The sequence below is a fragment of the Hipposideros armiger genome, unplaced genomic scaffold, assembly GCF_001890085.2.
Source record: "Hipposideros armiger isolate ML-2016 unplaced genomic scaffold, ASM189008v1 scaffold_1749, whole genome shotgun sequence".
NCBI classification, from domain to species: domain Eukaryota; kingdom Metazoa; phylum Chordata; class Mammalia; order Chiroptera; family Hipposideridae; genus Hipposideros; species Hipposideros armiger.
In genome coordinates, this window is record NW_017733099.1 from 70,210 (window position 1) to 86,683 (window position 16,474).

The 16,474-nt window shown below is 33.8% G+C and overlaps 1 protein-coding gene across 1 annotated transcript in view; it reads right to left on the reverse strand.

Moving 5' to 3' along the window:
- Positions 1-16,474, reverse strand: part of AKAP9 (A-kinase anchoring protein 9) — a 158,071-nt gene that overhangs the window by 48,510 nt on the left and 93,087 nt on the right. Inside the window, exons 19-24 of the mRNA XM_019634580.1 lie at positions 10,634-10,796; positions 9,618-9,830; positions 5,841-6,073; positions 4,809-4,928; positions 1,333-1,509; positions 601-705 (exon numbers count right to left, since the gene is read on the reverse strand). Coding sequence (XP_019490125.1) covers positions 601-705; positions 1,333-1,509; positions 4,809-4,928; positions 5,841-6,073; positions 9,618-9,830; positions 10,634-10,796 — 1,011 coding nt within the window. The remainder of the gene's footprint in view (positions 1-600; positions 706-1,332; positions 1,510-4,808; positions 4,929-5,840; positions 6,074-9,617; positions 9,831-10,633; positions 10,797-16,474) is intronic.

The following is a 16,474-nucleotide window of genomic DNA, read 5'->3' on the forward strand; positions in this document are numbered from 1 at the left end:
TTTATCTTTTATATTAAGAAAACTGTATATTGTTTAGTATATTTTAGATTTTTAAAAAAATTTTTTCTCAGCTCAGGCACAGCGTCACTGGCCCATGTGGGAATCAAACCGGCGGCCCTGCTGCTCAGAGCTCACGCTCTTAATGTTTAGTATATTTTAAAACAGCACGATGATCTCCCAGGGCTATAAAACTTAAAAAAACCAAACAACCCCACAGCAAAGTGGCAATAATTCAAAGCCCATGGTAAGGTCAGAAGAAAAGAAAGATACCGCCTTCAGCCTTAACAACAGTGTTTCTGTCTTGATTCTCCGCTTCTCTCACTTCATATCTATCAAATTGGCCTTCTTTTTGCCTTCAGAACTTCTTGCTACATCAAGGTCTTTGCACTCATTGTCCCCTCTACCTGGAACACTCTTCCTCACACACCAGCTATCTGTTCAAATGTTTACTGTCTTCAAGGTCAACTTAGGCAATGAGCAAAGAAACAGTCCAAACTTTGGTTTTAGGCCATAAACTCCACTCTGTTCAAATGATACCTTCAAGGTGACTTATTCATAATAATTCTAACCACATTTTGTCATTAAAAATAAACTCCTTACCTCTTTTTCCTTTCTGTCAATAGCGTCTCGCTCAGCCTGCAATTGCACTTCTAGGGACAATTCTGCTTTAGCTTCTAGAGCTCCAAACTGTTTTCGGTCCTCTGCCTTTAAATACATAAAAATGTTCTCAAAATTTCAGACATTAAACCTTGATTATTCTTTTTAATTGGAGAAGTAGCAACTCTTTCTCTAATTAGAAGTAGATAATCTACATTAGTGAATCAAAAAGTTACAGATATTCAGTCTTGACTGTATTTTACACAGGAATGTTTGACACTTTTAACAATTCATTCCTCAGATAAAATAAAGGCTGTCCCCTCATCTGCCCCTCTCCCGGGCTTCCTCCTCCTGCTCTTCTTTTATTCACTTTTCCTTTCTGCAGGACAGCGGGAATAGGTCTCATTCCTTAGTCTGGGGTAAAACATCAGCCTCAACTGGTGCCCAAAGCTTTTTCATGTGGCTCTTATTTCAGAATCACAACCTTGTTGATGGTTAAGAGGGTAATTAAGTCTGGTTTCACTAATCTGCCTTTTTCAGGACTGAGGTATGCAAGCAACATGTGGAGATAAGAGTAAACAGAATTGGCTACGATGTCAATGAAGACATATACATTATATAACAACATCAATAAAAAAGTCAACAACATTTTTTTATTTAAAAAAAATGTTCGTTTAACTAAGAGTAATCTGCATTAAAACCCTTATAAAAATCAACCCAAAGAAAATGTCCCACCTTTTGAAAAGTGTCTGTACTAATGAGTAAGGCTTGTTCCAGTTCCCTTACTCTGAACTCCAGTTTCTCAATTTCTTCATTCCGTTCTTGTATATCCCTCTGCAGCTGCTCTTTGGACAGTAAAAGCTCACTGCACTTGTCTGTTTTTTCTTTCAGATGATTTGTTAACTGTTCAACCTGGAAATATAATAAGCAAAAACCGTAAAATGAAAAATTTCAGGAAGCTAATAACACATCTATCCTCATTGCAAAAGTATTTTTAGATGCTGGGCTAATTTTATTTTTGATAAGGATACCAACTACTGTCTTCAACTATGGTGACATTTTGTAAGTGGATAAAACTAAGCAGCACTAGAATAGTATGAGACATGCTTTCACTAGGCCTTTAAAAAAGTTTTTCATTTTAAGACTAAGACTTTCTCCAGCTAGGAGGAAAAAAAATAATTTTTAAATAATGTTGAATTACAACCTCTAACGGCATAACCACACTAAAACCTAATAAAGATGACAAGTTTACACAGTACCAACTCATACACTTATGTGAGATGAGATTACCTTAAAAAATCTTTCATGGATTCTACTTTTCTTTCCACAAATGGTTATCATCAACACATAATAGCACAATGGTTCTAAATACCGCAGGGATGGGAGGGGATGGAGGAGTTTTAATACAATCACTTGGAAAGCTTTTTCAGCCTACACGTTCCATCAGCCCAAAATAGAGATGAGAAGGTGGGGTGGTGAAAGGGCTCTGTGTACCTTGAAAGTGATTCTGATCATTCAAGTTAATGGCTCTGTGATGGAAGGATAAAGGAAGACTGAATAAGATAGCTTATGAAATTAGTTCTGATCAAGTGAAGAGAGAAAGCTTACTAAATAAATGTGATAGGAAGAAAAAAAAGGAATTTTACCCTATTTCAGTGAGATATTTTGAAGAAATAATCTAAAAATGACACTTGTTCCTCAAAACATTAAAATAAATGTAAGCTTACCTATTAATAATATATGTTTGATGATGAGAGTAATGAAGCCACTGAGGAGAAACTTTAATAATGGGTAGACTAAGATTTGGAGTAAAGGTAAAGGAAAAGACAACAAAACAGCTACAGCAAAGTGGCACAATATACTATTATAGTTGGGTTTTTTTGATCTTGAGAAAATCAGAAGCTGGGGCATCAGATCTGGCATGGCAAGGGGAGAACAAGTGGATCACAGTGTTCCTGGAGAGAATCACATGTACACATCCTTGTTTGTTTCTTGAAGTTTCATGAATGAAGCTGGTCACTTTTCAAAGATAAGAAAGCAAATAATAGGAATGGCAGTAAGTTCTAGAACTTCAATATCCTTCTGAGTTTCAACCATCACACGGTTGTATTTCAAAAGGTGAAAATATGTTTATTAGAAATGATGACCTAACTACAAACTCTGTGGAAATTGATAATTTTCTACCGTTCTAGCAGATAAGGCTGTTCTATATCAGATTACTTCTATTCCACGGGAATGTAGATAATATTTTACTATAACAAGTTTATAAGCATTTTATACTTCTTTGAAATGCTTTTAAGAGAAAAAAAAAACCCAGTAAACGGCATCAAAATTATATACTGTAAAAAAATTTTTTTTTTTTTAAGCTGAGCCATCCTGCCACCTATTGGCAGCTCCACGGCGGCTCAGCTCTGGCTGGGAACGGAACTGCTGTTGCTCAGAGCTCAAACTCTTGAGCGAGCTCTTAACCAACTGAGCCACTCGGCCGGCCCTATACTGTAAATTTTTTAAAAATAAAAATTATTTTCATAAATAACAAGAGTTAAATTTAAATGTTCACTATGTAACCAGCCACTGCACCTATGAGGCGAGTAAACAAGTTTTAGAAAGTGACTTAATGTCACACACCTAGTAAATGGCAAAGCCATGATTCAAAATGGGATGGTCTAATCTAGGGGTCAGCAAACTTTTGACACAGAAGAGCCACCAGGGGTCAGCAAACTGCCGCTTGCGAGCCACATGCGGCTCTTTGGGTACCTACATGTGGCTCTGAAGTAAAATTGAAAATGAAAATAAAACTATCACAGTTTCATTTATAAAATTTTTAAAGGATATTATTCACATAATGGTGATTTCATTTGTTTTATGGCTCTCGAATAATTTTTAAATTGTTGTGAGGGACAGGATTGGCTCTTCCAGGGGTCGGCAAACTTTGAGGCGGAACGTATCCAAAGAGCCGCATGTGGCTCACAAGCCGAAGCTTGCTGACCCCTGGTCTATCCCCAAGCACTATCTCTTTATAACTATGACAAGCCATCTTTAGCAATTTGTACAACGAATCTTCCCTCATTCATGTAGCATTCATTTGGTAAATACGGAGTTCTGGCTATGTTCCCATATGAGGAGAAAATGGACAGTTGGGGTGAAAAAGTAGAAGCAGGGAGGGTGGTAAGAAGGCTATCAAAATCATCTAGGCAAAGAATGATGACAGCTAGGATTTTGGGAGATAAAGCAAAGCGGAAAGAATAGGAAAATGTAGTGAAACCTGACTCACCAACAGGTGAGAAGTAGGAGCTGAGAAAAAAGAGTAGGTAGGGTCAAGGATGAATTCTAGGTCTTAGCTACGAGAAGGACGGAGATGAAATAAAATCTACTGAAATAAAGAAGGAACATGTTTTATTCTTGACTTTCTTGATGGAGGCTAATCAGGAATTAAGAGCTCTCTTCTGAACATGCTAATTTTGAGACATTTAAATGGAGACATAGAGTGAGCAGCTGAATAGTCAAGTCTGGGGCTCAACGGAGATGCTAGGGCTGGAGATACAAATGTGGAGTCACTGGGAAGACAACGGCCTAGGAAGACAATATAAAGAGGGAAGAAAAGGGCGCCCAAGACTAAGATTAGTGTACTCCATCATTTATTTTGGGTCAAAAACAAAAACTAGAGAAAGACCAATGAATTAGGTGTGTCACAGAAGCCAAGAGAAGGCAGTGTTTCAGGAAGAAGGCTTAATGAATGCATCTGAATGGTCAAGTACAATAAAGACAGAGAGGTGCTTACTGGCCATAGCAATGAGGGGTAACCTTCCCAGAACAGTTTCAATGGAGTAGAGGATAAGAAACTCCACTGAGACAGAAGGGTTAGAAACTTCACTAAAGTATACTGAGAAGAAAATAAGAGATGGGGAAGCAGACAGTGAACACAGAAAACTCTTTTGATCAGTTTTGTTGGGAATAGAAAAATGAGTAGGAAAGCTTGTTACACTGGACAACAGTAGAACATAAAGCAGGTGGTAATGATTGCAAATTGCGATACAAATAATTTAAAGGTTTTTAAGAACCTTCTAATGTTGAAGTAAAATTTAATTTTCTGAATCTGAAGATTTACATACAATAGAAAGAATTTCTTGTCAGTTTTTCACACTATGCATTTTATTTTGCATACAATATACAAATTATTATAAGGTAGACATTATTAGTAAAGTTCTTACCTCTCTAGTTTGATGTTCATTGATAGGCTGGAATCGAGGTACGAACTTAAGTTGCTGTTCTAGTTTCTGTATTTCCTGTTGGAATACATCTCTCTCGTGTTCTCTATCAATGGCTTGCTCCTGGAGTTTAACAATAATAAAATAGTAACTGAAGAAACAATATTTATTAAAGCTATTATTTCCCTTTAATTGTAGGTATAGTTTTGTTTGAAGACAAACAAGTGATGATCACCAAATACCCCAAACCAAAAGGTTTAAAAAGATAATATTCTTTTTTTTAATATGGCACAGAGCTTACTTGGGCTCTTTTATAAAAATTTAAGCATTTAAGTATTATTTGAAGCACATCATTTCTTTTTATTCGAGTCATGTAAAATACGAAATGAAATAAAAATATTTCCCTTAAACCAAATTTACTTTTTTGGAACAAAGAAGGAATTCTATTGTTAATTTAGTTATTAAAAAAATAAATAGAACAAATTGTTTAGTAAATAAATTTCTTTAATCCTAATTTAGGTTTTACACCTAAAATTATAAAATGTTTAAGAGTCTTGATTCTCTATGTGTGAAGAGAACATCAGGCTTAAATGAAACCCCAAAGAAAAAAATCCACATGAAAATAGAGAAGTAACATCTTTTGGGAAGAGAGTAATGACAGTATGACAACTGTTCCAGTCCCTTGTTTCCAAGGGCACACTGTTACCTGCATGTGGCTTATTAGCTCTTAGGATCCTCACCAGCTTTGGCTGTTGGTTAAACAAAAGACTAGGACAAACTTCCTAACTTCTTAACTTGGAAAGGCTAACTAGTAGGGCTTCTTCATAACCTACCTGTACTGCTTTTAATTCTGATTTTTGCACAACAATTAGAATTTTTAATTGGAATAGTACTTTTCAATTAATTGGTAGAAGATACATGTAGATGAAAATATTAGAATTCATGAATCTCTTCATAATTTAAAATTCACATCCTAGAATAACAGCAGGTAGCATTCCACTGAGAAAAATCAATATTTAAGTTGAGAATACTTACATCTAAAAATTTTCTCATTTTTTCTAACTGCTTTTCCAGTGCTTGGTTTTGTTGTCTTAAATCCATTAGCTCAGCAGTTTTTTCTTGTTCCAGCTCTATAAACCTGCTGACTTGTTCCTCAACATCTATTTCTAGAGCTTTTACTTGTTTTTGAAGGTCATCACGTACTTTGTCAGCTTGACATTGTACTTCTAGTTTTTCCTTCATTAGTTTTTCTGTCTCCTGTAGTAATTCTGTTTATAAATGCAAAAATATACTAAGTTAAATCACAATGACGTTATGATAGTGAAATCACCCATAACTAAATTTTACGTTCATGAAATAAAAGATCAGGGTTTTATTTCAAACACATGTAAAAAGGGAAAAAATATTCCTATGAAAATACCAAAATAACATATTCCTATATAAGTAGTATCAATAAAATTATACAGAATTAACAAAATGAACATGTCCTATCACTAAAAAAATATTTTTGTGAAAACACCTCATCAAATGACCACCAAAAAATTTTTTTAAAAAATCCACTTTTACTATGAGGAAAAGGACAGAATCTGTTTAAGTTGTAGCATAGAAATAACTCACCTCAGGCAAAAATTAATTTATTCTAAACCCATAAAGTCACTATATATGCATACAAATACACATGAAGATCAAATACTGCAAATCTTTAACCAAGGCAAGTAAGAGCTACAGAAAAAGAAATACAACTGCAATCAGAATTTCCTGTTAGTCTTACTTATTAAGATCCATATTCCTGAGTTAGTCTTGCATGTTTACATGTATGTTTATCTAGGGAAAACTGACAGTAGGAGAGGCAGTGTGGTATAGTGCTTAAGAGCAGAGATTTGAGTTCAAATCCTACCTCTGCTACTTATCTCCATGTGACACTTATGATGTCCTTCAATTTCCTTATGTATAAACTGGAAATAGTAATAGTACTGATCTCTAAGAGTTACTGTGGGACCAAATGAGTTAATATATGTGAAGAATAGTGCCTAGGGTATGATAAACACTATAGAAGTGTTAGCTATTATTATTAATACTAATCACACAAAAGTATATATAGCAAAGTAAAACAATCCTCTAATGAAGAAAATGGAAGAAACATAACCCTCAAGTCTTTATACTAACTGGTTTGCCAACACTGTACTCAGGACTAGGAATCTATAGAAATTAGCTTTGCTTTTAAAACGATACTGATTTAGATGTTAATATAAATCAACCAAAATCTCTATACTAAATTTCAGTGATTCTATTGACACCATCATCTTATATACATCTTGATTTAGAAACAGCATTTTGAAAAAGTCATAGGCTGCAAGAGTTAAACATATTTGGGGCCGGCTGAGTGGCGCATTGGTTAAGAGCTGGCTTGGGACGCCAGAGGACCCCGGTTCGGATCCCACATATGAGGGCCAGTGACACTGCCCTCCACAGCTAAGATGCTGNTTTAATGACAAGGTACTATTTCAACATATACAGAGATGTGTTAAGTTCAAAATTGCTGCCCTACCTCACATGGTTTTTTTTTTTTTTTTTTTGTGATACAATAGTTTAAGGTCACATACTTAGCTCTGTGATCTAAAGCCTTGCTATTGAGTGTGTTCCCTGGAGCAGAATTGGCATCACCTGGGAATATGTGAGATGCACAGATTCTGAAGCCCCACCTCAGATCTACTGAGGCAGAATCTTCATTTTAACAAGATCCCGAGGGGATTCATATGCACATTAAGTTAGAGAAGCACTGGTTTAAAGTACTAACATTCTTGTTATAAATAGCTGAACTTGAGGCATCACAGCAAGCCTTCAATTCCCCAAAATGACACTGTAGGGCATTCTTTCCTTTTATTCCACCAGACTCCAGTTTCAGTCCCAGGCTGTCTTATTACTGAATCTGTAACAACCCCAACCCAGAAGAATATTACGGTTTAAAAACAGAATGATAGCTATTTCTTTTAGTCTTGTTTAATTTAGCTACCAAATGGTATCTAGACTGTTTGGATTACATTAACTTGCACCTATTTGTGTTTTCTTTTTAAGTTTTTTTATCTCTTTCAAATGTGTATATGTCTCCTGAGTTAGTAGATTCCTTGAAGTTTGTCTAGTGCTAGTTGGACAGTGATGGTCTACACACAGTAAGAGCTCAATAAATATTGAATAACAGTTTTTAATACTTCTACTAACAAGGCAAAACATGCCCCCGTGCTTTGGCAGTACAGCATCACAGAGCTCCAGAATCAGAGAAATAAATTAGAGGAATTCTTGGTAAATCACTTACTGTGAGACCATGAGCAAGTTACTTTAATCTCCCTTAAGACTTGGTTTAGTCCTATCTGTAAAATGAAGATGATAATAAAGCCTATTCTCAGGGACAGCATAAAGATTAATAACACAAGGCATTTATTTAAAATACTTTGTACTTTCCAGCACAGACCTAAACAAAGTGAACTATTATTATTGCCANATATGTTAAAGAAAAAATGTTTTAATAAACCAATGTTTTCTTTAAAAAAATCAAAATGGTCTTAAACTCTGTGGAAAAATAGATATAATAAGATGATGATGACTATGAACCTTAATGGTTAATTTCAAATATGAGTATGTACTTTTATTGTAAGAAAAGACTTTGTTAAAGAGAAAAACTATAAGAAACACAACAGCAAAATTAGAGATATGTTAGTTGGTTGAAAATCCAACGGTGACCCAATTTTTGGAGTTGTAAATTTACCACCCAAAGATTGGCCATGCAAATGTATAAACACACCTGATCCAGGTGCTGCATCGACTGCAGCATCTACTAGTCCTATACAAATAGAAAAAAACAAAAACAAAAATACACACAAGAACAAAAATATAATTTACATGTCTTCTATTTTCTGAAATAGGACAACACACACACACAAAAGAATTAGAAGTAAAAGTTGAAATCATTGATTACTATCATTGGTAACATTATCATTGGTAACATTCTAGTGTTACCTGAACATTTTATATGTGTGACATGTATACTTTCTACATTAAAAATTTCAACTCTATAAACCTGTATTAAAGAAATTTAAGCAACCAGAAACAACTTCACCATATTACAAAAATATATGTTGTATTTCTAAATTGATAAAACTCAACTAGTAAAACTACACACAATTCCAACTACATGTGTAATATAAAAGTGAGAGGATATGATAAAAAGGATTTACAGTTCCACTGTTACAAAGACTAACATTTATGTTTTTACCGCTAAACATACTTCAAGATGTTATCTACTTTTTTGTTTAAGAAAAGATTAAAGGTTATCTGTAAATTTGTATATTCTTTGAACTCCTTAGATCAAACTAGATGTCAGCCTGCTTCTAACAGCCACTGGCCTTTTCCTCTATTCTCTTGCAGGCTGAACTCCACCCCCACCTGCTCACTACTAGTGTCAGATCAGTGCTCTTAGTTATTTAATCCAAGTATACATTTTTGCTGCCTTTCTGCTATTAAAAGAACTCAATATCACACAGTTTAAAAAATATCCTGTCTCACTATGTGCAGCTTTCTCTTGGGGCAGAGGTTTGAGGAAAAGTAAAGAATTATCTTTTTCCATTAAAGCTGCTAGAGGAAAAAGAAAAAAAAAATCCTGATTCCACATGGTTGGCTAGTAAGACGTTTATCAATAGATTTTCTTACAATTTTTTAATCCCCCTATAAAATACACGAATAATGCATGGGGGGGGGGGGGGGGAAGACACCTTGAACTTTTAAAGAATATTTCATACGAAGTCTAAAAATACATACGCTGTTCAATTGGGCCTGCCTCTGCTTTCATAGCCTCCTTCTGTCTGCACAGTAATTCTCTCTCTTCTTGGAGCTGCTGTTGCTCTGCTTCCAATTCTTGTAATCTACTACTTGTACATAACAACTCCTGCTCAAGTCGATCTATTATATCAGCTTTTTCCTGAATTTGCCTTTCAAAAAGAGTTTTTTCATCTGCGTAGCCATCAATGACACCTAAAAAATTAACAGGGAATAGGATTATTACTTATTTCAAATTTTACCATTAGGTTTTACATAACAATAAAAGGGATGTACTGCTAGCAAAACTTCAAATCATTCCAACCTATTAAAAGTCTCAGATGAATTTGCTGCTAATAGACAACAAGGTTATGTTCAATCCAGCCATTTTCTTGTTAACCATTGTGCCTAAATATGAAACCCCTCTGAACTTTTAATTGCTTTGCTATGCTAATGTATCATATAATGTGGGTATAACTCATTTTATTAAATAGATATAAATAGATAGGTTCCTAGAAAGCTTAATATAAATCAGATGCTTGGGAGCTGAATCACATTTTAAATATACTAGAGAAAGCTGATATTTTAAGTGATTCTAGAGGGCCAACACCCACAACAGCATGGCAGAATATAAACAGCATGGGGCTTTGGAGCCTTAAAGCCTGGCTTCACCGTTTAATGGTGACCTTGAACAACTGATTAACATCTCTTAGCTTCAGTTTCCTCATCTTTAAATTACAAGAGTTGTCTTAGGGAGGTGGGAGAATGGTTAACAGCTCACCGTCATCCATTTTTGCCTTTTCTAAAATTTCTTTATACTTTCTGTAATTCTATAAAGTAGTTTTTATAATTAAAAATATATTTGTAAAAATCATTTGGGGTAATTTGAAGACAAATTAGAACTACTTTTCAACAGTCACTCAAAATTAGAGTAGATTGGTGGTTTCCAAACCAGGCTTGCATCAAAATCTCTATATTTAGACTTCTCCACCCTCCGTTGCCAACGGCACGTTGCTCACCCTCAGCCTTACTGAGCTCCACAGCCAGCTGCTCTCTGGCCCTGGACTCCTCATGAAGGCGCTCTCGCAGATCTTCTTGGCACTTAAGGGACTCGGTCGCTTCTTGTTTCTGTCTAAATGACTCACGCATCAACTCTGTCTGTGTAACTTTTGCATGTTCGAGCTAAAGAAGGAGGGAAATTATACATATGAAGGAAGACAAGTGAAGTGCTGGGAGTACCAGTGTCATTCCCCATTAAAGCTTAACAAAAGGATTTTAAATAAAAATAAAGATATACTGTTGAATTGTAGTTCATTTACTATTTCTAGTACATGCTACCATTAGTAGGTGGGATAAGTCAGTAGACAACTAGATTAAGTGTTTCCATAAAAGACGCATTCTAGTTTTATTGAACAACAACAAAATACTTCTTTTGGAAATAAACCACTTTACATCACTACATCTATATGATCTATATTCTATCATATAAAGAGAGACATAAAGTTAATGACACAAAGGTTCTTTTTGTATTTGCTAAAGAATTTTATGTAGTAACTATGTGCTATATGATAAATATTTCTTTTATATTTAACATTTACTTATTAACTGTGTCACAACATACTGTAAGGAACTAATTATATATAATAAATACAATGACATCAATGAATAAATCAGTGGCAAAACAAAATGAAATTACATTTATAACCCATGTTTTAACTAAGAAGCCTTATGTTCTACCCATTTGTGAAACATATACAAGACTCTAAATACATTTACTTTATTTTCAAAACCTCAGAATACAGAGCATTACCCATAAACACAGCCTCCTTAAAATGTTGTCACCGGGACATACTGAGTACATTCTTATACAACTTTTAGATGATATTCAAGTATTGTACAGACTCAAGGCCAAAGCTCTCAGAAAACAGTGATCATTGTTAGCAGCTGCATGAAACTGCAGAAAAACACTATCTCTGCCTTAGTTTTCTGGGCTGCTGACTCCTTATCTGTTTTTATTGAAACAATTACACAGGAAAAAAACGGAGCTCAAATTGACTACAATTTTTTTTAAAAAGTAATGACCATATATATTAATAACAGGCTCACAATAATGTCATAAGAATGTGTCAATTTATATATGCTTAATTAGAAAAATATTACGTTTTAAGCTTAAAATATGAATCAACTAGTGGTTTCCAATTTATAGTCAGGTATCAATAATGTATTATAAAATTATGATAATATTTAAGAATATTTTATTCTTAAAGTTGTCTGCTCTTTACAGCTGAGTGGTATTTGCCACAGTGGAGATTTTAGAGTGATTAACAAAGTTTTTTATGGTCACTCTAACTCAATTTCTAAAATATCTAGTATGCAATTATTCTTATTTTAATAGGATGTTTTAAATATCATTCACAACTTAATACTTGGAAATAATATGTATATTTAAGACTCATAATGGAATATTAAGCATATTTTAAATCACAAAATATTTCCTAAAATATATATCATAATATGTTGTTACCTCATCAAAGATAAAAATTTTATATATTTACTTTAGACTGGTAAAAGGGTATTTTCCTTTAAGTGTGGATAATATACATTAATTTTTATTACAAAGAAACATGACCATAAACTATAAACTAATTTTATACAACTACTTTCCTAAATTTACAGTCAGAGCCTATATTTTAAAAATATATTGTTTCTACATGTACACATGTAATTTCTTTCTGTACATTATAAAATGGTTGCCTGATAAATACATGAAATGGCTAAAAAAGTTCAAAGCTCTAACTAAAAATATGAGTTCTTTTTCCTTTTTCAACTTTATTGTACAAATACAACAGAGCACTTACAACAAAATATATTCTTGCTTTAGATAAGAAAATTAAATAAGTCTTTGCTTCTGTATTCTACTTCTTGACAGCATCTAACCCAGCCTTAAAGTGCATTTAAATATTTACCATAAAACCAGAAGAAAAAACTTGTTTTACAAACAAAACAAAAAAATTGGAAGAATCAAATACAGTAAATCTAGTAAACAAATTTCATTTATTATACCAGCATTTTATTAGAATGAGAGACTCCCTTCAAATGTTCTTCTAAATACTTTACATTAATACTTAAAAAAAACCTCTTTTATCCAGTTAAGATATGATTTAATCCTAATACCTATGTTCTGCCTATACCTAACACTCAACTAAATACGAAATATATAAAAATTTCATATTCAATATTTTCAAATAATTTAAGAAATCTTAAAAGTATGTATAAAACATCAGTAAATATTCTGTCACTTTAATATAAAAGTTTCAGGGGCGGTCACAAAACTGTTCTGAAAACCATCTGGCTTGTTAAATATTAGCTAGTGTATTATAGTTAAAGCGACTAAAGTCATAAAAAGTGCTGAATACCTTGTAGTGAATCATTCACAACATATTTAAGTCTCAAATGAACTTGAAACACTGATTACGCTAAATACTTACCCTGAACACTGTTAATAAAACACATTTCACAGAAATAGCAAAACAAAGTACTTCCTCACAGGATTAGTAGGCATATTAAAAACACTGAAAATAAGTTCTTTAGGGAGCTAGCAATAAAATTAAAATTAGAATCCAGGTCCCTTTTTCCTTGTTTGGAACTACAGCCAATACGCCATATGATTGTAAACATTTCCTAATTGGGTCAATGTCAATTCACTTAGCTGTTATAGGGTTCAGAGTGCCAATTCCCTCAAATATAATCGTTCCATTTTTACTCAGGATTGGCATCATAAACATACAAAAGCACGATTCTTAAGGACAAGCAGAATCCCTTTAAACAGCTTGCGTGGCATGGGAGAACTGTAATATTATCTCATTCTGCTTTCTGGAATTAAAAACATAGCCAAGTTGGGACTCTCAGACCAAATTTAGCCCTTCAATACATCCAGGATGAATGAGTAGTAACACATCAAACAACAAAACAAGATTCTATTCCATTTACCCCGACTAAAGACATTTAAATTTCATTTTTCAACAAAGTTTTTTTTAACTAAATGTATTAAAACAAAGTATAAACTAAAGCTAAAAGTATAAAACACACATTTTTTATACTTACTGAATAAGGAGGGGTAGGCAGTGAAATTTTAGAAATAAGCTTTAATATGTGTCCATTTCTTTTATGAATAAAATGAAAAATAGAAGTATTAATAATTACGGAGTTATTTTCATCCAAATGTTCACATAGAGGAAAAGGATGAGGTAAAGGCACACGAGATTCAACCTCATATATGTCTTCATCTTGTTCTTCCAACCATGAGCCACTGAGTTTGACACTTGCTAAATAGGTTCTGTAAGAATCCATTCTAGGAGACGCAGCTGACAATTTTCCTCGTTTGTTTTATCAGTTTTCTACATTAAAAAGTTCTTTTTAATTTATCAAGACCTATCATTGCAGTATAAAAGTTTCTTTTTAGCACTATCAAATAAACATTACAAAACTGATAAAACTGAACAAAAGAAAAACCTCACAAATCTAAAAAAAAACTAGATCTTTCAGTCTTCATAAAAAACAAGACAAAACTGGAAAACAACAACAAAAAACAAAAATAAAAGTAAGCAAACACCTTTTAAACTAGATTAACTAAATCCTTGAAGAATGGAAAAATAAAAAATATAAATATGTAAATAGCTGAGCAAAAAAAAAACACAACTGTGGAAATATGTCTATAGAAATAAGTAAGCCTTCCAAAGTCGAGTCTAGCAGGAAAGATCAAGTTTTAAATCTCCATAGTAGCAGTCCTGAGAAACGCAGCTGCAATATTATTTCCCCGGTTCTTGCTGCTTCACTCAATTCAAAAGTAAAAGCTCTTCGGAACTGAGCTATTCAAATAGCCTCTGATGCTGAGCCAAAGTTCTAGTCAGTGTCCCCTGAGGAAAAGGTCAGAACAGAGGGTGTGGTTTCATTTCTTACCTATAGGTACCCTGACAGGTGGAATGTGAATTAATACGCCCACAAAAAAGCCTGCCTAGCAAGATCCAAGTTCCACGTCAGGGCCTTGAAAAGGGTATTTAGACAAGTTTGTAATGCTTCTAAGATAAGCTAGTATTTTACCACCCCATTAAAATTTTTGTTTTAATTTAAAAATGTGAAATCAAGTAGGTTTGAGTCCACATCAATCAGTTCTTCAACTATATGAAATAATCATAATTATTTCTGGAAAACTAAGTTAGTACTTCTTTTTGATATTTCCTTAGAAATGGTACTCATTCTTTTGAGCAGTTACTAGAACTAAATGTAGATAGGTCAGTTATAACCTATTTCCACACTGAATTGTTTAAACAGTGAATGTTAAATGGGGAGGGGGGGAATCCTTTTTTAAAAAGCTGCATTATGTATATAATAGTTGGTAATTATACCACTTAAGGGGTCCTATGAACTCTGACTAAAACTTAAAAGCACAAGATGTATATAAGAGCCTTCCTGTAGCTTCAGAAACCTGGGCAATAGTGAATAAATAAACCGGTCACTCAAAATTTTAAAAGATGAACTTACTTTTTAATATTAAAAGATGTGAAAGCTGTATTAAATAACTGAAAAAGCTTTCATTGTGGTGCCTTTTCTCTATCTAGTAACTAAATATCCTAAACTCACAAAACCTTTTATCTATAATGGAGAAACCCATACTAAAGCAAGGAGGTATTAACAACAAAAGTCCATATAATAGCCACTTTCACTACACAAAATTGTTAGGGGAGCCATGACTCAAGGCGAGTTAAGGCAGAGAAAAGGAGGTTTTCTAGAGAAAGCCCAGAACCTACACAGAGATCGTGTGTGCTAAGGAAGGGGCCGCTGCCTCTTACAATTTGGGACGAGACAATGACCAATTTCTGCTTCCTGTGGCTTCTATTGTGAGCCCTCCATGTAGTCTGTGAGGCTGTCTAACATCTGCACAAACTAGAGGCCTAATCCTACCACTGCTGCAGCTAAATCTCACATGACTGGGGTTGCAGCAGATACAAGATCATCAGTAATCTAGCAGCTCAGTTTTATGAACTGGTGGGACCCATGCTTAGCATGGCAGACACCTCTCAAAATACTCTTTCCCAGCTCCCTCTGCAAATTAGTTTATTTTGATAATCTGGTATCCAATTTCTCGCATTTGAAGCAAAAACAAAACCCTGAAAGTAAGAAGTATCCCTTTATAAATAGAAACATTTAGGTCAAGGTAAGAACTAACTACAAAGAAAAGAGAGAAAACACTAGGGAGGAAAAAAAGACTCAAGAAGCCATAGATTAAGATGATACAGGATGGGGCAACAGCCCTCAGAACAACAGTGTATTAACTGATGGCAGCATATTATATTAATTCATGTTTAGAATGGTGACCCTGAATTAAAATAATTCAAATTAGTCTTTTTCTCCCCATTTTGAAAGCATGTAAAACTTGTTTCCTTTCATGTAAATCATATATATATGTGTATATGTATGTATGTATGTATATACATACATACATACATACATACATACATACATACATAGGATGCCAAAAAAATGTATATACATTTTAAGAAAGGAAAACAGTATTAAAATTGTAATACTCAATATACCAATAACAAAAGATGAATACAAGTCACATTTGACATCTGCAATTACAAGAGGTGCTCAAAGTGGTTACCATCAGCGTTCAGACACTTCTGATTACGGCGAACTACTGCTTGAATAACACTGACCAACTTGTATGTATTTTTTTGTCACCCCCAGTTTGTGTGTGTGTGTGTGTGTGTGTGTGTAAAATCTGTTTGTAACTAGAAACATAGGTCAAGGTTAAGAAAATAACCACAAAGAAGATAAGAGTAAAATCAGGAGGAAAA